This window comes from Dermacentor variabilis, chromosome 2, assembly GCF_050947875.1.
Source record: "Dermacentor variabilis isolate Ectoservices chromosome 2, ASM5094787v1, whole genome shotgun sequence".
In the NCBI taxonomy this organism is placed as follows: domain Eukaryota; kingdom Metazoa; phylum Arthropoda; class Arachnida; order Ixodida; family Ixodidae; genus Dermacentor; species Dermacentor variabilis.
In genome coordinates this window covers 101,812,481-101,836,458 of record NC_134569.1, presented here as the reverse complement: position 1 = coordinate 101,836,458, position 23,978 = coordinate 101,812,481, and the positions used below count along the sequence as shown (strand labels likewise).

Below are 23,978 nucleotides of genomic sequence, written 5' to 3'. Positions count from 1 at the left end.
TGTACAGATGCAGCGAAAGTTCGGAAGGCAGCGAAATTTGGAGAAGAAAAAGAAAACGAATGGTCAAAGCTCGCGGTTAACAAATGTCAGTGCAATAAACAACAATTCCTAATGAACATGCAGAATGTGGAGTTCTGTCGAATGATTAACAAGTTTGGTTCGTTTTAGGAGGTCGGTTTTATAGGAAATTGCGTATCAGCGACAATAAGGTCAGGAAATTTCGGGGGAAAAAATTAATGCGCTAGCAACACGCAAGAAACGACACTTTTTGCCAAAACTTTATTCAAGGGTTCGTGGAGCACTAACAATAGACAGCATAAACCCACATCGTAATATATCCCGCGCTAACGAACGAATTGTATAAGCAATGCAAGACGCCATTCTACATGCCAAAAAAGAAAAAAAATATACTCATACAGCTTGCACGAAAAACTATTCAACAAAAGAGTAAAAGGGAGAAAGACGGCTTACAGAACAAGATGGACATGCTGCATCACCAGCATAATGAATGTTCTGCATATGAACCTCATGAAACTCGGCCCTTAAAATCACGCAACGAAACTCTATATACATTCTCATTTTGGTAAAGTAAGATTATTTACTTTCTCACAGAATATACGAATGCTATGAACTTCAGTGCTTCGAAAGTGACGTAATCAGAAAAGATAAAGAGAGAACTTGTTCATGTTTTAAGTCGAAAATGAAACATGTGGCCTGCTACCTTGAATGTAAAGTGAAAAAAGCTATTGTGGTTAGAAGAGAGTAAAGACAAAGTGATTCATGACAGCAACCTCATTGTGAGCATCGCCGGACGCAGAACGAATGCATAAACACAAGATAATCATCTAGACCGATATAAGTGTACAGCTAAGCTCACGCTTTCTATATGTTAAAGAAGTTTCTTATACATACACTGTTCGTAGATTTGAAGTTTCTTGTATCTACTAAAGGTAACCCGATTTTCGATATGGGAATCTACTTCCCCAAAGGCAAAAATAAGTTTGAAGAACACGTCTATTATTTAAACCTATAGTTGTCACCGCCAGCAAATTGTGCGAGTACCGCATTGTCCAGTTTATACCCCACCGAGTTAACATGTTTAAAAATTGAAATTTAGAGCGTTAAGTGCCATAACTCGGTGCGGAATATTTCTAACTTGCTTCTTACAGCCGAACACATTTAGCGGGACTGTCAGCGTGAAATATCTTAAATTCCGCACATACGAAAAAAAAACAAATATAGGAAACAGCACATAAACACACATTTTGGGCAAATCTCATAGAAAAAAGACCAATTCTGCAATGTCCTTCGTTGCACAAGGGGGCAAACATTGAGGCAAGATTCTTCCCGGCTCATTAAGCGTCGGCGAACAGTCTATCCCAGTAAAATACTTTTCTTTTCTGCAAAAAGATTCTACAGCGTAACGGCGTTCGGTATATCGGTCGCAAAATACCGTGCTTGAGTATAACTACGGTGCATGACAAAAGTTATATTCAGCGCCTGCAAATGGCGCCAGGAGTTATAAAGGACATGGGGGACGACGAGAGCATCACAGTACGTCAGCATTTAATCAGTACTAGAGAACAGCGTTGAACAAGAGACAGCCGATGTATAGGAATGGGCATCTTAAATGGTTGTTGTGAGATTAACGTATAGCTCAACTTCTGCGGTCCACAATACGTCACAGGAATCGTGCAACAAATTTGACTAATGCGCTACCTTTCGGGGGACCTAAATTCTACTTAGCCGCGTTCTTCAATAAACTTTGCCCCGTGATCCGCAGAGGCGCTGTAGCAATCACGTCTGCCTCCAACAAAGAAGAGTCACCCACTGCAATCGCAATTCTAGCGCGTCTTTTGGTCGCGCACACTTTCACACAGCAGCATCATAAGCACTGTAAACATTGTGCTTAAGTCTCACGTGCATTTCAGTATAATGACAACACGTTCTTCCGAGCTTTAGTCAGACTGCTCACGCTCGTATTAAGACGAACACGGTGGTTATTTCCCGCGCTTATCACATTCTCTACGACCGAAGTTGAATATGTGCTCACCCGCCGACGCCACCTGTCCTTAAACGACAGCAACGGACGTGCAGTTTTCCAAACTGTTAAACGAGTGGCAGTGGTCATGAAAGCAACGCAGCAACTTTCTATATCAGCTTATTCACAGAGTAGCACGCGATGCTGTAATGTGAAAATAATAAATGATTAATTGAATACACTACGGGCACTAATGACGTACCTTGAATGTTGACCAGGCCGTTACTTCCTCAAACCTACTGTGAAAAGGAATCGGCTTAACATGAAGCTTGGTGTTCAGGTCAAAATTTCCCATTTTGCTGAAATTCCCCATTTAGACAACCACTTAACTTATCTAACTTCAATAAATTAAAGCGGCATTTAAGAGAGAAATATGATTCTGCCTGCTCTTCGAAGCAGATTATTTATTTAGGGCCTTAGGTTACATACTGAAAATTTATGGAGAAAAATAACTTATAAGAAATAGAAGCTCCGAGTATAAGAATTCGCAGATCTGTGCCTAAAACGAATACATAACGATTCAGTAAACGGTATCGCACTATCTAAAGTGGAAACATATAATTCATGCACTTTATCACTTTCGTTAGAAATCATTACAATGTTCGCGCCATTTGCGCAAATTTCTTTCTCTGAAATTTTAGTGGCATAATTCAGAGATTTGCAGAATATATTTATTGTGTCGGCGTTAAATGTGATGTGGTTCTTGTTTTCGTAATGCTGACTTACGGAGTTATAAATTTGATGCTTCTACACCTTTATTCTTTTATCAACTTTTGGCAATATCAACAAACATGTGATAACCGAAACCAGGAACATGGTTCCAACTGTAGGTAGAACTCCCAGCCTTCGGACTTAAATACAACAAACCTCATTAAAAGTCGTTCGGTGGACACTGAACAAAACAATTTCTCCGTTCCCATGCATTTAGAATGTCACTCAAGAGTGAAAGCTTGCTTTAAAGTCAAGCCCACCGTGTATAGCACATCGAGTTTTGCCAGTGTACCTTGCACGTATATTGGCGCCTCCGCTCAGGTGCCTGATATTGTCGATGATCAACGCTGAACAGCGTGTCAGGTCCTGCCACCTGTGCGCTAGTGGAGTCAAATTAAAGTGTCTGTCATTACGAATGCCTACCGTCAGCGCCAAAAGCACTAAAGCCACACCATGCGCGACAGCAACAGATGCCGGTCCACATAGTGAGCTTTTAGCACTGCCGGCGCTTAAACTGCTCGCGATTTGAACAGGGTGGTGTTTTTCTCCGTCTTGTTCGAGCCACGAGCACTCCGAAAGACCTTGTTTGCGGCCCTCAGCACTTGCCGTCATGCGCCGAGTGGCACACATTATGCTTACATGAACTCGACAATAACGGGGTGAAATCGGGCTGAAAGTTCCCAGCCAGAGATCATGTAAACAGTACAGTGGATTCGGCGGAGGAGAAGATTGAGACATCAAGCGGAGCGTGACCCTCAAATCTCTACACAACCCGCGCTTGCTTTCGGCATCGCGTTGCCGTTCTGTTATTACCGTTGCCGATACCGCCTGTGCCGCCGACTGCGAATGCGAGGCGCTTACCGCTCATGTGTAGTACGGAGGAGGCGGCAGCGGTGACGCTAACGGTTCTTCATTAAGGCTACGCTAATATGTTCTAGTGGTACCCGTGGAGCCCATGTCCTGCAGAAGCAACGATCACGGTTTGGTGCGGCGCCGCGTCGACGTAGACGGGTACCTCTAGCTGCTCCTTGTGGTGGTGGCCGTGGTGGACCACGTGCTGAGGGGCGTTCGAGAGGTACTGCGCATGCGCGGCGCGGTGCGTCTTCGTGCCGGGTTCATTGGTCTTGATGACGGCGCGGAACCCGAGATCGTCGGCCACGTACTCGACACGCCGGTAGATTCCGTGCGCATCCGTGAATCCGTATGAGCCGCGCTTTGTGTTGTACTCGTCGCCGACCTCGTGCCGGTGTTGTGTGTTGCCCCAGGCGTCCTTCATCTCGTAGCCGAACACGTACGGCTGTGGTTTGTACTGCGCAGACCAAACAAAAATGCCACAATATAGAACAGCTTAGAGAAAGGCCGCGATTAGCCATTGAAGGACAAAAAACAAAATTACTGTGTGGATCACACGTATTGCGGAAACCAAGGAAGGAAAGGAAGGAAAAAGTGGAGAAGGAAGGCAGGGAGGTTAACCAGTGTAGCCTAACCGGCTTGCTACCCTACACATGGGAGCGGGATGGGGGGGGGATGATAGATGGGAGGAGCGAGAGAGAGAGCACATAACAAAGCAAACACATCGTCAGTTACAGTCCGTCACTCTTGCGCGGTACGCGACATCACTGTCACAGCCGCTTGTCCAAGCCCGTATCCTTCATAAACCGAAGTAGTCCCTTCGTCGCCTTCAGCTGCGATGTCTTCTGTCGGCGATATGTGAAAATGGTTGCAACTCACAATGGTCTATTGTCCAGGTGCGCAAGAACGGACGCCATGGACTGTCTCGGAACATTATATTCAGGACAGTCGCACAGAATGTGTTCCAGCGTCTCCTCGCAAAGACAGGCATTGCAGAGAGCGTTGTCGGCCATTCCAATGCGAAACGAGTAGGATTTCGTGAAGGCCACCCCTAGCCATAAGCGATAAAGCTGGGTGGCCTCACTTCGGCGGAGTCCAGTTGGCATACACAGATGCATCAATGAGGGCAGGTCGTGTTGATGATTGCTGCGGTTGGTCTGGCTGTTTGGTGTGCACCATAGAGAGAGCGTGATCTCCCGTGTAAGCACTTGAAGGCTTCTGGCTGCGTCGGACCGTGAAAGTGGTATGGCCTCTTCCTGTGTGTCTTCAAAAGCTGTTCGAGCGGCTTTATCGGCGTCTTCATTTCCTATGACGCCGCTGTGACTTGGCAGCCACTGAAACGTTATGCAAAGCACCTTATAGGCAGCTGGTTATTTCGCATTGTAGGGTGCTCCTCAAAGAGGTACCAAATGGGCTAATGTGATTGTGTAAAGCAAGCAATTGTGTGTGTTAGGAGAATCTCTGTGTGGCGACAGAAGTAACGCGACGACATGATGTCATTTAGTTAATGTCGTGTGATATGCATGCATGTCCTCCATGTCATATCAATTATGCATGATATAAATGCAGCCACGTCTTACGTGTTATGTGGTGCATGCATATGCCACACATATCCACATTTAATCCAGCTCAAACAATGACTAAGATGGCATCACGGGTATACGTAAGAGACTAGATCATGACATTCGTGTCATTGATGTCATGAATGTCATGTGATGTCATTCAAGGGATCTCATGCATGCATGTCAGTTTTATATTGATTAAAACCAGTTAAAGTTCATCTTTAAACTAACGACCACGACAGCGTGAGAAGATATATATATATATATATATATATATATATATATATATATATATATATAGATAGATAGATAGATAGATAGATAGATAGATAGATAGATAGATAGATAGATAGATAGATAGATAGATAGATAGATAGATGTCCGAAGTTCATTGCAGGTTGCGACGTGTGGAGCTGAGGCGGCACCACTGTACATGCGCGAACTACTTGGAACTGCTTATATACGATACACCACCATCCTCAACATTTCTGTGAGATTATTGAGGGGGCACACGCATTTTAATTTAAGAATTAATTCAAAAACACTCTGCAAGTTGGATTATGATAGAAAACAGGACAGAAATGGAGGGCCGAAATGGAAGGTGAAGAATGCGGACCAAGGGGTGAGGCGACGGCCAGAATAACAGGGCGATCGTGCTAAGGCAGAGACTTATAGAGGAAAGCGTCAACGCGGTACGTCGGAGCAGCACAAAAAGGTTAATTCAATGCGAATGTATGGGGAGAGATGGTGTAATGATAGAATCACGCAAATGCTCTCGCATTACAGCTTTGCCAGGTGATAAAATGAAGAGCCCATGAGCTGTTTGTTCTATTGGCGGATTCCTGGACATGTGACTATGTTTAGAAACGCAGGAGATTTATTTCAAGAGCCCACTGTAGCGTTTTGTGGAGATGAGGTTAGCCACGTGTTTGCAAAGCCACGCAGCTCGTCCTCGTGCAGAAAGAGATGAACAAAGCACTCAAACAAGTGTGAACATATCTGCTGGCAAAAGATAGCGCTGTGATCCCTTCTGCGAATTTTCTCTCGTGTTAAATATTATCGTGCGTTGCGTCGTACGTTGCAACGCACCCGCTGATTTAAGCGCTACAAGGGCTTGCGCGCGTGGCCAATGAACACGCCTTTCCATTTTTCCTGCTATAAGGTGGACCGCATTATTGATTTGGTTATTGCCATTTCAACATATTTACTCGCATAATACCCTTTTTGTTGCTTTTAGGGATACACACTACTTAAGGCGGCGTTCGCAATGACGAGTCGCAGAAGTCATGTGATCTTGTGACGGTCGCATATGGTCAGTTTGGCCGAGAAGTGGCCAACATTTCGTGAAGTCGTTCACTGGGCGATTTTTTAGCTCCATTACTAGAGCCGTTAAGTTGCTGGATCAATCAGCGGCACTCGAGGAGGAGGTCGGTGTGTGCTCACGGTTATTTTACGTGCCCTTGACGGTGGGAGAAAACGTGTGCCGACGTGAACGCCACCAATCGACGACACATTTCAATGTCGTGCTGCCCGGTGTGAACTTCAGTCTCTGTTGTCATTTGCACTACTTTTGCAATCGCCGGTGTCAGTTCGGCCCAGTGGTCTTACCTCACTGAGTAGTGTAAAACTTTTTTTCATAAATTGCTCTCCCCTCAACTGTCAGACAGTCAGGCACTGCGCATGCCAACCAGCAGGTCTCTGTACACAGCCATCGGAACATTTATTGGAACAACTTACTGATCTACTATCCGCTGGTACCCGAAATATTCGAGTCTCCATGGCAGCTAATCTAGATGCCAGAGGGCTTGAGAACCACTCAATGCACTACCGGAGCTGCACAACATGGCCATGGTAGCAAGAAGTCTGAAGAGAGTGAGTGACTTTCCGTCAAAGGTTTTCGACTAAAAAGAAGTGATGCACCTTATAGTCTGCCTAAATGGTTCCAGGCAACGCGTTTTACTCAAAAGTTTCAAAGCCACTGAGTTCACCACGAGACTTGCCCTTGGACCGCTTTTTGAGGACCCTACAGACCACTCACAACACAAAAAACACATAAGGGGCCCCAAGTAACTTGAGCCAAGCTTTAAAAATATGCAAATGCCACGTATACCTGGATAGAACCAAGGTAATGCTGCTTTCCGTCGCTTGGAGATACTCCGATTATTTTTTGCATGCCACCTAATTAAGTAATTAGTGCTAATTAATTATTTACCTCGTCAAATATTATAATAGCATGAATAGTGACAATGAGAGAATTGTAGTGCAACATGAAATAAATCCCGTTACAGCATTCTGTTGCTCAAAACGTGCTACATAAAAGTGTTATTCCAAGCATAAGAGGAGCCCGCGCACACACGCAAAGTGCTTCGAGCGGCCAGTCGCGCGACAATTTTTCGTGCCTTCGCGGGCTTCTTTCATGCTTGGAAAAACCCTTTTATGTAGCACGTATTGAGCAACAGAAAGCTATATCGGGCTTTTTTCATGTTGCTCTACAATTTTTTCATTGATGCTTTTCACCCAATTATAATATCTAAGAAGTGCAATAATTAATCAAGACTAATTATGTAATTGGACGCTATGCAAAGAATCATCTGAGTATCTGCAAGCGATGGCAAACAACATTGCCTTGGTTCTGTCCAGCTACGTGGCATTTGGATATTTTTAACGTTTGGCTCAAGTTACGTGGGACATGCGGTTATTCAGAGGACAGGACTGCTTAATCGACCGAGCTTTCCAGCGCCAGGCAGCTCCAACAATTATACCATAAGACCGCATTTACTAATCTTGCCCCTTTATCCAAAAAGACTATTACATTGCAATTGTTAGTGAGAGAAAATTTCAGCCAATCCTGATGCTGAACGTAGCATTAGTGAATGCGGGCGGTCAATGGCCAAGAGCTCTTACCAACCATGAGCTTTGTGAATTCGGCCTCTTATCACTCCCTAAATTCTTTCGAAATTTTTGACGACACAGATAAAGGATGCGTAGAAAGGCACGGGAGTTAACGAGATATAGTTCCGGTTGGCTACCCTACCCGGGGAGAAGGGGTATGGTGATAAAATAGAAAGAAAAGAGAGCGTAAGAAAGGGGAGAGAGAGAAAAATAGACACGAGCACAAACAAACCGCATACACTATAGATAGGAGTCGGCGTTCTTTATAAAGTCTGTTATGAGTAAAGGGAAAATAAGACATCCACCCGTTCGTAGCGATTGCTACAAAGGAAACCCATACGGGTTCCTCGAAAGAAAAGCCTCATAGTTGAAGAAAAATTCGCCCTGGTCTGGGACTTGAACCCGGGACCACCGCCTTTCCGGGGCAGCTGCCCTACCATCTGAGCTAACCAGGCGGCTAGCAGATGGCAGGGCGAAGTCGAATTTTTCGACAACACGAAGCAAAGGCAAGAGTTTGACGTAGAAGTTCTGCGGAAACCCGCAAGGTGGAGAGAAGTAATGAATAAAGGGAAAATAAGACATCCACCCGTTCGCAGCGATTGATACAAAGGAAACCCATACGGGTTCCTCGAAAGAAAAGCCTCATAGTTGAAGAAAAATTCGTCCTGGTCCGGGACTTGAACCCGGGACCACCGCCTTTCCGGGGGAGCCGCTGTACCATCTGAGCTAACCAGGCGGCTAGCAGATGGCAGGGCGAAGTCGAATTTGTGGACAACACGACGCAAAGGCAAGAGTTTGACGTAGTAGTTCTGCGGAAACCCGCAAGGTGGAGAGAAGTAATGAATAAAGGGAAAATTGAAGGGGAAGGTGTTTAAGAGAAGAAAAGAAGGAAGGAAAGGTAGGAAAGTCAGCCAGACGCACGTCCGGTTTGCTACCATAGACAGGGGAAGGTGTTTAAGGGAAGAAAAGAAAGGAGATGGAGGGAAGAAGGTACTATCAATGTGAATTCGTGCGGTTGTCCATAACTACACGCCTATAGTCGGTCATTGAGGCCAGTCGATTTCATGAAACATAGCAGTGCTCGCGTCGCATTGTGAGTCTGCGACGACGCGTGAGGCCATGGTCCAAGAATCTCAGTCTATGAAAATAGTCCGCTATCTAATCGGTTTAACACTGTCCGAAGAACGTCGCGTTCGATCTCATAGAGATTACACAAACGCAACACGTTCTCGATCGTCTCTTCACGTTTGCACGAGTCACAAATCGGTGAGTCGGTCATTCCAATATGGAATGAGTAGGCTTTCGTAAAAGCCACCCCTAACCAGAGGCTGCACAGTAAACTTGCATCACGGCGGAAGAAGTTCGATGGAATATGCAGCCTCGACGTAGGATCCAGCCGATGGAGACGGCAGTTGGAGAAAATCCGGGTGTTCCACAAAGATTCAGTCTTGCTTTGAGCAAGTAAAGGACCCTTCGCAGCGTCTGTCCTGGATAAGGGTATAGGAAGTGTCATGGTTTTTTTAGGGACTGACCGGGCGGCATCATCAGCAAGGACATTTTTGACGATGCCACAGCGCCCCGGAAGCCATAGGAAGATGATGTCATGTCCGTTTATGAGGGCTTGATGGATAACTTCTCTGGTCTCGAGCCCCAGTTTTTCATGGGCCTTGCGTCGTAAGGCTGATTGCAGATTCTGAAAGGCTGCCTTGGAGTCACAAAAACAACCCACTTTCGAGTTTTGGCTTGTGCGATGTAATTAATTACCAGCGGCACGTATAGTGGCAAGTTCTGCTGCCGTAAAGGTCGTTATATGGGACACCTTGAACGTAATTGTTACTTGTAAGGCCGGGATGAGAGCAGCGCCTGTGGAGCTGGTGGCTGACACCGATCCATCAGTGTAAATCTGCGTTCTTTGTTCATATGTGTCGTTCAATAATGACAGTGTGAACTGACGTTGAGCAACTGTTGATTGACGAGTCTTCTTCGTAATTCCCGGAATCGTGAGGCGTACTTGTGGCTGTAACAGGCACCAGAGGGGTAACAGTGGTCTTGCTGCTGGGTAAAGCCCGACGCAAGGTAGCCTTGATGTGTCGCAACAAGCTTGGAAAATGTGCCGTGAGGTCATTGTGCTGGCAAAGCAGCAATATAGTGACTGGGTAATGTGTGCTCTAAGGTTGTCAATCATCATATATGTTGGAACCAACTAGTCTCTAGTAAGCATGAGTGTTGAGTGAGTGGAGGCGCATTGTGATGCGAAGAGCCTGGCCTCGCAAACTTTCGAGGGTACGAACGTTTGTTTTACATGTGTTCGGCAAAACCGGCCACTGCACCGTAAAGAGCCCAGAAACAGTGCTCTTTACAGCTGCAGCATGAACCGTACCCACGTGTACCATGTTTTGCCACACAGGAACCTCATCATACGTACAATCGACATTAGTCTCCGCTTCCGGTAGATTCAGAGGGGGCTCCATGAAAGGCCCCTGTCACGCTTAAGAAGCAGCGATACTTCTCGTATTTGATACCCTGGTCATTGAGAGAAACACGGTACGATACTATGGGTTTGCGCGTAAACGCGATTGACGCGCCTGTTTCGATGGCCACACTAAGGCTTTGTTTGCGGAGATACGAACAAGTTCGGGTGGCTGCCCGCTGTCGCGCGCACTTGAAGACGAGTCGCCGCAAAAGATCAAAGACAAATATCATAAGCGTACATTGATAAGTGAATTGTTTTGGGTAATATTTGTGCAAGGCGAACCATAGTAAGGTTAAAGAGAATAAGGCTCAGTACTCCGCCCTGTGGGACGCCACCGTGGCAACAACAAAATGACAAAAAAATGGTTAGCTATCACTAGTAGGCAGTGTTTTTCTTGAACACCGCGAAACTGGTACAAAACTATTGCAAACGATACAAAATTGATAAATGGAACACTGTATAGATACTGACGACACACAAAGCATGGTGGGACATGAGCGCACCGCGCCGCACATGAAACGTTCCGCTACCATTTTCGCCCATGGAAGCCAGCGGAAAGACATATAAGACACCTCCCCCCCCCCCCCCTCCACCTGGCTCCTGGCAACCGAGGCCCACGCACTGCCCCCCCTTCCCCCCCGTTACTACGCCACTGTTTCTAACACTCACCGATCACGGAGGCAGTACGACGTCACAGTATTCGTACGCCTCATAACATTAATCGGCAAAGATAACCAATAAGTGTCCCCATCAGAAGGTCTACAGGCAAGTTATTGCTTGACGTTGGCAATCATCCTCCAATGGTGTGTGCAGTTTTTTCTTTTCCTTTATTGATTTGGAATGACAATAAAACATGCGCCTACCCCGTTATCTGGAGGCCTCTACATGCGTGGACTTGTAGAGTGTTTTAGCATAGCCTTATTTTTGTAGCATTACCGTCAACACGCCCGTCGTGGAAGCCAGCGGAAATGAGGAAGGCGACGTAAAAGCTGCAAATTGCGCATCGTGACCGTCCTCATGTGTGGCCGGGAAGGTGACAACAAAGTTTGCCTCTTATGACAAAAAACTCTTCACGCGGAACTTGGGTGAAGAAACACGGTTTTTTCATCGTGTTTTAGTGCAGTAGGATGAAGATGACTAAATGAAATGATGTGCAGATGTTAAATTAAATGCAGAACTACATTTTTCTCCATACTTTACAATGATTTGCTAGGCCGCTTACAAGAACAGCAACAATAACGACAACAGTAACAAAATCGAATCAGTAGCTGCAGCAACATCGAAATAGTTTTCTGACCGTGGTCATGGCTTGATAACTAGAGGCGTGCCGTCTTCACCCTTTACAATGTTTTAGTAGACACTAATGGACTACCTTTGAGTAATATTACGTGAATTCTTTCTTTCTTATTTCAGATGTAAAATAAATGGGAAGGTACAGGCTACATGAGTGCTCTGCGCTGTATTTCTTATTTGTCAACCTATCGATGTCACGTTATTTTTTTCCTTTCAACGATTGAGACCGTGGCCGCATTGTCCTCCGCGGTCAGTTTAGGTGTAAATATGAATGCTGCATATAATTTTCCCTTTATTAATTAGCTACATGTATGTATGTATGGATACATGAAAGGACTTGTGTATACTCCCACCCTCCTGTGTGATGGATCACGGTTCCACGTATAATGGACTGTGCTACGGTTGCTAAAGCCCATGTAATGGCGCTTTCGTGGGCTTGTTACTTGCATTCGTGCATCTTTTTCGTGTTGAGATTTTATTGCGATAGCACTTACATGGACACTCGCGGCTAATTTCCACCATCGTCGTCGTCGGCTTCGGCGTGAGGTACCGTATTAAGTCGAAGCGCGATAACATCGCAGCCGCGCGCCATTTCCAGTCTCGCGGACAACTTTCTGTGGCAATGAAGGGAAAGCTACGGAGGGAAAGTGCGCACAAGTAAGAGCGCTCTTGAAAAGAGTCTCGTGTATTCATCCACGTTAGCTTAAGCTGGGCAAGAGAAATCATATAAACGCCTTACTAGCAACAATTAAATAAGATAAAACAAACAACTGAATGTAAAAGTTCACTAATTTTGCGGCTTTTTCCTTCCGCGTCTGGGCAAACGCGAAGCCGTCGCACGTGAAGCTGCGTCGATTCAGCTTCTGTTTCGAGCAACCAAGAGCACTGAAACGCTGGTGGACTACTTGGCGCCGTAACACATGTGCAGTAGCCACGCGCCCTCAGCTTTACCTTCATTGCCGCAGAAAGTTGTCCGTGAAAGCACGCGAGAATGAGCCAAGGATGATGGCTTGACGACGGTGCATTCTCGTGCTTGCAAGGGAGGTAGTCGAGGAGGGTACACGCCACCTTCTTACGCGCGCAATGAGGAGGCGGGGTGGCGGGGGGTGAAGGGAGCAGGATAGTGCGCCTTGGTGTTTTTACCGGCGTTTTCTGGCGTTGCATCCTTCGGTGTCGTCGCGTGAACGTCGCCAGCACGGTGTAAGAATGGTCGCCAGTGAGTGCGTCCGTCCACATGGGCGGCACGCGGACCAGCGCTGATTGGTCTGCGCTTATCGAGCCGCTTCCAGCGGCGGCGGCGGCGACATCTGGTGTCTCTTCAGCGCGCCACCCTCAGCGTCGACGCCCAGAGACGCCGGGTAACGAAACGTCAGCCAACGCCGCGAAAACGCTGAATGTGCGGCAGCTGCGGGCGGCTGCGGGAGGCAATCTGTGGTGGGTTCGAAGGCTAGCGGACCTGATATAGTTGATGGCTTCGTGTGCACTATGTTCTCGCGCGCGTAGTCTTGATTGAAACGAGAGGCAGTACGAAGGGGAATTCACTAGCCGCTGCTACCGCTCTTCACCGCGCCAGTGTTCCGACAGCGTGTGTCCGCGGTCATCTGTAGTAACATGTGTTTGTGTGTGCCTGTGTGCGCATGAACAACGTGCTCGTTAATTTAGTTAGTAGGCGAATGTTTACAGGTGTTTGTGCAGCTGATAAAACGACTGACTACTTCGTATATCTGTCTAATAATTTGCTATCGCAATCAAGGCTTCGCCTTTCGGGTGATGCTGTCCATTTTCTTTCCTCGTTGCTTTTTTTTTGTTTGATTATTCCTGATGACTAGTGCATTTGTAATTTCGGAATAGCCGGTCCTTAAGAGGCTTACCTTTCCATTTTTCTACACAAGAAAAGATTAACACAAGCTGCAACAACAAATAAAAGGGTATTCTTCGAGATTATCAGAACAACACATTACATTTCCGCATTGTTTTTAATGTATTATTAATCACTGATGTTCAGGTCACAAACGTCGATGTAATGCAAACAAAGTAATTAGCGAGCGGCTATAGTCTACGTCCGGGCACAACCTGCGCACATTGTGCGCTCTACACATCCCCTTTCATACACCACGTTCCCTTATCACTACACGGAAGGTTCACCGCAAGGTTGCGTGTCACATCGCGTCCTCCGGCATTCGGACAGCATCGTGTACGCATCTCGCGTTACGCAGGCGAGTAACAAGAGACGTCGCGGCCTCGCTTACGTAAAGCTGCTGTGTCGCAACGTAGGCCGGAACGACGCCATGGCCGAGGTGCCCCGCATGGACAGCGACGACGCACAGGGAGGACGCCAACAACGCTGCGAGCTGCGACACAAACAGAGGCGGAAACAGAAAGTCAGCACTCGCGTTCTGTATGGTTGGTGGTTGATTGAAATGAATAAAATAAATAAATAAATAAAGGGGAAGGGCGGAGGAAAAGTACTGAGTGCCTAGCTATAGCTACGGTCAACCTGAAAGGCGCTAATCAGTGCGGGCACGGATGTACACGAGTAAAAGGACAGGGAGATGTGGCAGCATAGAGGATTGAGCAAAAGAAGGCAGCTATTTCGATCTACAATCGAGCGCCTCTAGAAAGAAAGTATCTACAACGAAGTGACCTGTATGGCGAAACAATAATTATGGCCCGGTTCTGGTTGCGAGTGGTGCTGTGCGGAACGAAGCGACATGTAATAACGAATAATTTCGGAGGCGCCAGGCACTTCGTTATAAGAGCGTTGGACTGTGTACAACGGAGCGAATGCTAGGTACAAGTTTGTCCATAGTTCCCTTGCATAGAGTGACTTCCTCAAGAGACTTTGTCACTTAACCCACACACCGGTACTGTCAGTTGACATAGAGCAGCCTGGTGGCGAGGTTTGACGGCTCGAGGAAGTCGCGCAGAGTTTAACGAGCTGCCTCCCGCGCGCGAAATCGAACGTGTGGCCAGAAGAACACCTCGGCGCTGTCGGCCGACAGCCCGTCAAGTTTCTCCCGCGGTGCCCCAAACGCGTTGCACTGGAATGCAAGTGGTATCCGCTTCACCGCATGTTTTGCAATTGCTCGCGCTGGCGCGACCGAGACATTGCCTGCACTTGCGTCTGCGTGCTCCCGACACGCAACCGTATACAGCTGACATCGCCCGTTGCTGATCGAAGCAAGAGGACGCATTTGACGGCTGTATACGCGTACTAAGCGGGCGTCAGGTAAACGGAGCACTCCACCGGATGTTGGCGCTACGCACGCAGCTACGAAACCAGAGGCGCGAAGAAGACGTGTACACAAGCAAGAAGAAACAGGATGGCCGTGCGCGCGATGGGCGTGCAAAGTGTGCTCGTGCTTCTCGCACGACATGTCCTGACTCTGCATTGCGCGTGATGTGTCCATATATACAAAATTTTATTTGCAATTCTTAGCAGGTGGTGTGAGACTTTTTTTTTACTCCTATGTGAAAGTTCTGATTAATCTGTACAATTTTTCTTTATCTAGTTTGCTCTATTATGTAGTGTTACAATGTTTGTTGTTGCTTGTTTCTACATGGAATTTTGATATAGCGGAATCTTCAGTAGCCAAACTTCCAATACTGTCCTAGTAACAAACAACAACGAAAGAACACACAGACATATAAGTAACATGACATGCGAAGATACAGCCACGAAATGCGCCTGCTGGTTTGTCCCTGTTGATATTCTCGAGAATGTGGCGAATACGATTGTGCAAGCGCAGAAATGCAGTCTGAAATGAAAATCCTTTAGCCCGAGGGGACACACTTTCCTTGTTTACGTTCTCAGTCGTGCTAACTGACATATATTTTTTTTCGGTTGCTCATTGCTGGAAAGGCAATTGACCAACCACGCAAAATACCCCCCCCCCCCCCCCCCAAGACGGCAAACGTTTATACGAAATTTCCTACCTTCATTTTTTTTCGCAAGGGCCGCAGTGGGGCATGCAGGTCTCTTGGCGAAGAAAAAACAGCGTTGCTCTCAAGGCGAAACACCTCATGTGCAACTACACCCGCTTCGACGTCAGTCTCGTTGGAGCGCGCTCAGACAACTAGATGGTCGGTCACTTGCAGAGGCAAAGATACTGGGTGTATGTCTTCACCCGTTCTTAATGCAGAAAGCTATGTGCTCTAATGACTTCCATAAAATCAATGGACCTGATGTTTAAGATGTTTAAGACACCCTGCATCTGCGCATGCGAACTCTCTCTCTCTCTCTCTCTCTCTCTCTCTCATTGTGCTTACTCATTCGTTCTTTAAATTTACACGCAATGTAGCCAACCGGACAACTATCGGCGTTAACCTGCGTGCCTTTTCTTGTTTCCTTTATCTCTCTCTCTCTCTCAAGGCGGTAAAGTAATACTCAGCTTAAGAAAGCTTCGTTATGTAGCATCCTCTTTAAGCAACGCTATTTACAGGTCATATACCGTCTTGATCTTATCTATAGGTGCACATTCAAATGGCTGGGACCTGTATTACGCTTTTATACTCATTGCTGCGTCTAGCAGAAATATTTTCAAAAGGCTCATGGAAAATGTCGCAACCATACTTCACAACAAATTTCGTGAAAAAAAAAATGGTATAAATTTTGAGAAGCTGAGAAACGCTGCTCCAGTGGGAGAGAAAAAACGACAGGGTGCTACACTTCGTTTTCGTAACCGAACCTTTTACTCCCCAGTAGTTTTATGCAGTTTCTTCCCTTTAAAAGAAGCTATAACAGCATTTTCAGGCTCGCCATATGTGTAAATTCATGCGCAAGGAAGTGATCCCGGAACTAATGTAAGTGCTGACCGCTTGCTCAGAAGCACGTTTGTAAAATAGAAAGATTGTGAACCGCCCAGAGAGAAGGACGAAGCTACAAAAGGAATTTCCTTCCCCGTGTTTTACTCAAATACATTTTTTTCTCTGGTCCATCATTGATGCCTAGAAAGGCAGATTGCTCTCGACCAGCTTCAAACAAGAATTTGCACAAATTACGCAGTCAACCAGACACATTTCTCTTTAGGATCCCTGCCTTCTCTCTTTATTTCTCCTCTTCCTTCTACGTAGTCACGGTCATTGATTATATTTAAGCCATTATTGCTATTGTTGACAACATGTGGCATACATTGCAAGCGGGTAGCGTGGGCATACGTGCAAACGAACGCAAGTGTTAGGAGTTGTATGAGGACAAACAAAAGTGATAGCTGAAAAAGTGTATATTTATGATGGCTAGACGCATTCAAGAGTGGAGCATGTGCCCATTTTCAGCTCTTCGACGAGAGGTCTATGCTCTGACAAGCCAAATGAGGCTTAATTTTTTTTTTAATTTACATGGCTTAATGTCTCGATTAAGAAAATTTTTTGCGGTCTTGCAGATATGCAGGGCTATATGGCATTACATTAGGCTGGTGCTGCTGCCTAAGACTCAATGTGTTAAACAGAAAAACGTTATGTAATTTTCCAGCTTTATGCATCTCCTGGATTGAAGCAGGTACGGGTCTGAAAAGGTTGATAACGTTATGGCAGATATAATACCAAGTAGAGTAACAATATGGCACTCAAAAGTATGCGTGGAAAGAAATGGGTTCAACGTGTGCTTAAGTTCGTCAAATTCTCCCCAAAAAAGCCCGTAAAGATTACGCGATCCGATCTCTTCTGCAGCACACCGGTACTTTGACTTGCAAGCAGTGCAGCAAATTTTCTGTGAATGCATTTCCATCACCCCCTAATCATACATATTCGTCCGTTCGGTGGGCATTACAGGGTCTTAGCACGCCATGCGCTATTCAACAAGCTATGCAAAGCACAACATGACCTATGTTCACAGCACACGAGAAAAAAAAAAAAAACGCCACAAGCCTTGCATTCAACGCACACTGGTTCAACCGATGCCGATCGTTTGAAATTTCGTCTCACCTTATTCATCTTGGTCCCTCTGGAGGTTCGCAAGGGAGTTCAATTCCTTCTCTTGGCAGCAGTAAACAGCGAAGTCCAGCGACTTGTGCAGTCACGTCGGTACACGCAGCGCCGTCAGCGAAAGTCGGCGGTCCAGGTTGCCAGACTGTCTAGGATCACAGCAAGCCGCGGACGGGTCACCACCACCAGCACCGGGCGAAGTTCAGAAGACCGTATATAGTTTCGGCGCGTCCCTTTTGAGCAATCAATCCCGAGGAAGCAATTTCGTTAGCGTCCGCTCCTTCCTCGTGCGTCGTAGCACAGTGGGCGTGGCACTCTGCGGTTGCTTCCGTGCGGCTTTTGGCGGTGAGAACGGTCCGTGTCAAAGACAAGGAGCCCCCGACGTGTCCTTATATACGGGCGGATCCCCCCGCCTCCCCTCACCTGACCGCCTGTGTGTGTATCTGCGGACAGAAGAGAGCCCCCCCTCCATCCGATGCGGAAGAACTGGGTCAGCGAACGGTTACCGCCGGAGGATGGCCCGCAGCGGTGCGGCTATGCCCGCCCTCCGCATAGGCGCACGACCGCTGAAAGCTTTAACTCGCGGCGAAAGTGGTGTTGCACTGGCGCTCTCCATGAATACAACTACTCGTGTTTTGTTTGGGTTTACGTTCATATTGTGATGCCAGTGTCGCACGTCAATTATCACAGTTTTGTCTCCGTAAGCTGCACGTTCCCACAATAAAGAACTTGTTTTCTTTTTTTTAATTATTACGCAGTAGAATGGGCTCATCGTCTCACGAACCGCTAGAGCTGGCGAGCATACTAGATGCTATGCTTTCTCTTTCAAAGTGATGCCTAGTTTGAAAATTTCGCGTCTCATTCCATAAAGCACTGGCTTGATTGACAAGCTCTAGCCTATTTAATATAGTCAATATAATCATCCTTTTTCATCTGTACATACCATGATCATATCTTTTCTTGCTCTTTCTTTTTTTTTTCTACGCCCTTGTCCTCCTTCTAGTGCCTTTCTGTCTCCGATTCATTTCCCAACGCCGAGAGATAGGGAGAGAAACAAGCTTTAATGATATGCTGGAGATGTTAGCCTAACATTTCACCTAATATGGTACTCGAGGTGCTGGGTGATGATATATGCACTGATAAACGGTTGACAGCACACACACACACACACACACACACACACACACACACACACACACACACACACACACACATGTATATATATATATATATATATATATATATATATATATATATATATATATATATATATATATATATATATATATATATATATATATATATATATATATATATATATTGTTGGCTTCTCATGGTGTGACTTATAAAAATCGGGCCCCTCGGTTAACCCAATTTCTTCTCGTTTGTATATATATATATATATATATATATATATATATATATATATACGAAGTTTCATTAAGGCTCGTGGCCCGCAAGAACGTCAGTAGCGCTTTAGCGGCGCGTAACGCACAGGTGGTGGTTTGCCATAGGCAGGGCATGCGCCGCAGTTCCACGCTCGAGACACGTTGAAGGTGTAGCGCCGCCTTCAAAGACTGGCTCTCTGACGCACAGCGGCAGCAGTTACACAGAACGTGTTGCAGGTCATCAAGGCGTTGCACTTAAAGCACAATGGGGAGACCGTCAGTTGCATCTTGCACTTGAAAGGGCTTGTGTATACGACGTTGAGTCTGATGCGGTGCACGCATGATTAGCCTCGTCTATTGAGGCCTCGCGGCATGTACAAGTCCCACGATGGATCTATTTTGTATAGGGGCCGGTACACCGAGTTCTATGTGAGCGGCTATGCACAAACGTCGGCAGAATTATCTGTCTTTCATCAAATAACTTTTTCACTCTCTTTTATCATAGCTTCCAAAGACTACTACCATTGTACTTGTCGAGCTTTTCTTGGAGGTGAAAAGCCAGTTAACGCGTGACTATCACTCAGGGTGGTATTTTTAAGTTCGAATGCAATAATGCTATAACACATTTTATTAACGCTAAGTAAGCGCTGAGAGTGCCCGCGTGAGACCCATATGATTCGCTTATGTCCAGGCTGACTTGACAGAATGAAAGAGACACTTAAATACGCTAAACTAACGGAGATAAGACCAGAATATGGTTCAGTGACGAGGAATACGCGCTCAACGAGTGATATCTTACACATTTAAGTCCGTTCTAACGGGCCTTGCAAGTCTACGCCCGTTACGTTCCAGTCCGAGAAACATGGGACGGCAAAGATCAGCTGCTACCTTTTCACTAATTTGAATGCTGCACTGCTGCTTGAGCAGGCCAAAGCATGTCATCTCATTCTATCATGTTCTGTTCTTGCGGTCTCCTTCATTTAATTATGTACGGTATGCGAGCGTACAGGTCTTACTGCGGCAAAGTGCACCCAAAGCTTGATACACGAGGGCTCGTGACCTTGTTGCCACTTGCATTCTGCTATCTCTACAACGAAGAAAAATGTGAGTGGGAACAGCAGAGTTCTTCTAAAATAAATATTACATGACGCCAGCATTTGGAACTGACTTTATGACTGCATACAAGGACCTCTTCTGTCTAACATTTTCTGCAGTGTTTTCATGTACGACACAAACGATGAGCCGCTGCACCCCCCGAATCGCAGTATGGGTGTTTGTGTAATTTATACATTAGGCAAGAAAGTGGGGGAAAAATGTGTCAGTTGATTAAAATCTCTCAACTGCAACAAAGGGGTAGGCGCACAGTAAGATATGGGTAAAGAAACAAACTAAAGGTACAATAGACGACTGTGTGACGTCGACGCACCGATGACGTTGGAATGGCGAAGGAAGGAAGGACGTCAATGGAACAAAAATACGGCACGGCGACAACCGCATGATGACAATGAGATGATGATTCTTAAATGACGACGATGGTATAACGACGACAGCGTGACGATGACGACATGCAGACATTGGAATGACAACGAGTGCGCGGGGACGATGGCGTGACGGCGAATGTATGAAGACAAGCGGATGACGAAGTTGGAATAAGGACGATGGCACGAAGACCAATGACGACAGATGCATGATAGCGACTATCTGAAGGCGACGCAGTGATAACGATGGTATGACAACAGTGGCGCAATCATGATTTAATTACAACTGAAGTACGACAGAATGGCGAAGAAGAAACGAGGTCGATGGATCGACGAAGGTGGTATGACGACGACGGAATGACGGCAATGACGTTACTGATGACGATGGTAAAACGATAGCATGACAATGAAGACACTACGGTGTTATTACGACGACTGTGGTGATGACGATGGCGTGACGAAGCCTTCATGACTATAGAGTCGGATGTCGAAGTTAGAATGAAGACAACGGAATGTCGACGACGGCATCACGAATGACGTCGAATGCTAAAAATGCTAATTGCATCAATAATAATTCGAAAACACTTCCGCATACTCCCCTCAGAAATTCAGCTGGAAACGTATCTAATTGTGGAAATACATAGAGAACGTTTCAGTAGAATGCGCATGGGCTTACACACTCAAGCCATATCCGAAAGGAAGGAAGGAAGGAAGGAAGGAAGGAAGGAAGGAAGGAAGGAAGGAAGGAAGGAAGGAAGGAAGGAAGCAGGAACATACGGAAAGACAGGGAGATTAGCCACTTCTCAGACTGGCTGGCTACCCTGGGCTGAGGAAAGGGGGTAAGGGGAGTAAAAGATAATAGAAAAGAGTTATTTCAGAAAAAAAGGAAAGAAAAGCAAAATAAAAATAAAACGAAAATGAAAGGAGAATGTGGCTCTGCTTAAAGTCTGTCTGTAAGACCAGTTCTCAGCAAGAAGCGCAACAACACTTTCAAAGCATTCTGTACTGAGGACGGTCTCGGCCAGTGTCCCAGGGCCTTTTCCTCCGACAAAGGGCGTTTGTCAAGACTAACAGTTTTGAAAGTTCTTTCCTGGGTGCACTGAAGCGGAAACACTCACAGAGAAGGTACGAAATTGTTTCTTCGCACCTACAGTTATCGCATGCAGGGCTGTTGGCTATTCCGATCCGAAATGAGTAACCATTTGTGAAGGCCACGCCAAGCTACAAGCGGCACAGAAGCATCTGCTCAGCACTAGACAGCCCTGACGGAGGACGTAGCCGTAGATTGGGATCGAAGTTGTGGAGACGAGCGTTGGCAAATTCTGTCGAGTTCCACTGTGCAAGTGGAAGTGCACGTGCGAGGGCACGAAGACCTGTAACTTCATCTGTTCTGGATAACGGTATAGCTACACAGTGGAAGCCATCACGAGCAGGTCGGGCTGCCTCATCTGCACGGTCGTTTCCGTAGATACCGCAACGGCCCGGTATCCACTGATAAACTATGTTGTGTTTTTTTTCTCTATTACGTGGTGATGAAAAAGTCTTACGTCAGCGACTAATTGTTCATTCGGTCCATGACGAAATGGCGACATAATGCACTGGAGAGCGGCCTTGGAGTCAGAGAAGATTGGCCACGCCTGTAACGGTTCTTCAATTACGAACTCGAAAGCAGCATGGAGGGTGGCGAGTTCTGCAGCTGTCGATGATAAAAAATGATGATGTCTTGTATTTATTGGTGACGGACTTCGCGGAAATAACCACTGCTCCTGCTGACCTTGCAGAAGAAACTGAACCATTCGTGTAAATATGAAGGTTCCCGCTGTGTTTCTCATGTAGGAACAGTGGTGTGGCTTGTTGTAGACCTAAAAAATGACGACTGCGTTTTCTTTTGAGTTATACAAATGGTTAGGAGGGCTTAGAGGGGTTGTAGGCACCACAACGGTAATGGAGATCTTGCTTGAGTTTGAGGGAAGCACTGAACCATGCGAAGCAATGATATTGCTGTACGCAGAGTGTGGCCCAGAACCAGTAAGTGAGAAAAGGTGGTGTGGTGCAATCCTGGCGAAATGCCTGATGTGCATTCTTAAGGCATTGGCGTGATTATATGTGGTGATTGGGTGACCACGCACAATAACGACAGTCGGTGCTGAAAATGTGCATCTCGGGAGGCCAAGACCAACATCTCAGTGCTTGAGCTTGAATCGACCGGAGGACGTGTACGTATGTTGTTCGAGTCTTGTTCAGCACAGGTAAACTGTAGCGCATAAAACCGAGGAAAAGTGCAGTATAAAGTTGAAGCATCGCTCGTACAGGTGCACCCCACGATTTACCCGTAAGAAATCTTACCACGTAGGTGATTATAACGAGTTCCTTTTTCGTGATGGCAATAGGAGGGCTCCAGGACAGGTCGCGATCTATTATTACTCCCAGAAAGTAATGTGTCTTCTCATAACTAATATTCTGTCCATTGATTATAATGATGTACGGGCCCATCGCCTTGCGCGGGAAGGCAACCAGCGAGCAATTCTCAGATGGCAGCTCTAGTCTCTGTCCCTGAATGTAATTTGACGTCAGTGTAACCGCTCTTTGAGGCCTGGCACATACTTGTAGACGCATGACCCCTGATTACCAGATGCAGATGTCGTCTGTGTATATTGACAGATGGACAGACCGCGGAAGTGGATCAACAAGGTCGATGAGCGCAAGGCTAAAGAGAGTGTGGCTCAGGACTTCACCTTGAGGCACACCGCGACAAGTACAATGTGGCGTTGTTGTACCATCTTTTGTTTCTGCAAAGAAGGTTCTGCCCTTCAAATAACTGTGAATCCATCGGTAGACATGGCCCCCCAATCCAATGTACCCCAAGGCATCCAAAATAGCTTCATGCGATACATTGTCGTATGCGCCTTTCATGTCCAAGAACATTGCCGCAGATAATACCTGAAAGGATCTCGCGATGCGTTTACGTAGCTTCCATAGGCGCACACGTTGCTAACGTCAGCTTCTTACTGCGTATGTGGACATCGTATTACTCTGGAAGCGTTCGCATGAGCTAAAACATATCCCGTCACCCTTTCAATATACCTTTAAGCGTATTTTCTTGTTCTCTTGTTACATTATTTTCTTACTGGTATGCAGCGCCTCACTTACGGCAATTCCGCTACCACACAGTGCCTCATTAAGCAGTAGCACAACGCCGTCTGCATTATCGGAACCGTTTTTCTTATAACGCGAATGCGACGACATATTACAAGCGAAACGACTAAACAAAAAGTATTTTGACAAGAAGCCAAAGGGGCGCTCACTTAAATACACCGAAAAGATCGACCCGAAACGGAAGGCAGTATAACTGGCCATAAAAAAACC

At 46.2% G+C, this 23,978-nt stretch overlaps 1 protein-coding gene across 1 annotated transcript; it reads right to left on the bottom strand.

Annotated features, from left to right (window-relative positions):
* Nucleotides 1-234: 234 nt before the first annotated feature.
* On the bottom strand, nt 235-18,075 carry LOC142572415 (uncharacterized). The gene is made up of 3 exons (XM_075681506.1): nt 17,747-18,075; nt 14,074-14,175; nt 235-4,061 (listed from the first exon to the last, which is right to left on the bottom strand). Exons 1-3 carry the CDS (start codon nt 17,753-17,755, stop codon nt 3,687-3,689), a joined length of 486 nt encoding a protein of 161 aa, XP_075537621.1. The 5' UTR covers nt 17,756-18,075; the 3' UTR covers nt 235-3,686.
* Nucleotides 18,076-23,978: the final 5,903 nt, after the last annotated feature.

Bases quoted from the DNA above. Each gene is read 5' to 3' on its own strand.
- LOC142572415 (XM_075681506.1), bottom strand. The intron at 4,062-14,073 runs GTAAGCGAGGCC...TGGTCTGCGCAG, and splicing joins TTGCGACACAGCAGCTTTAC to TACAAACCACAGCCGTACGT.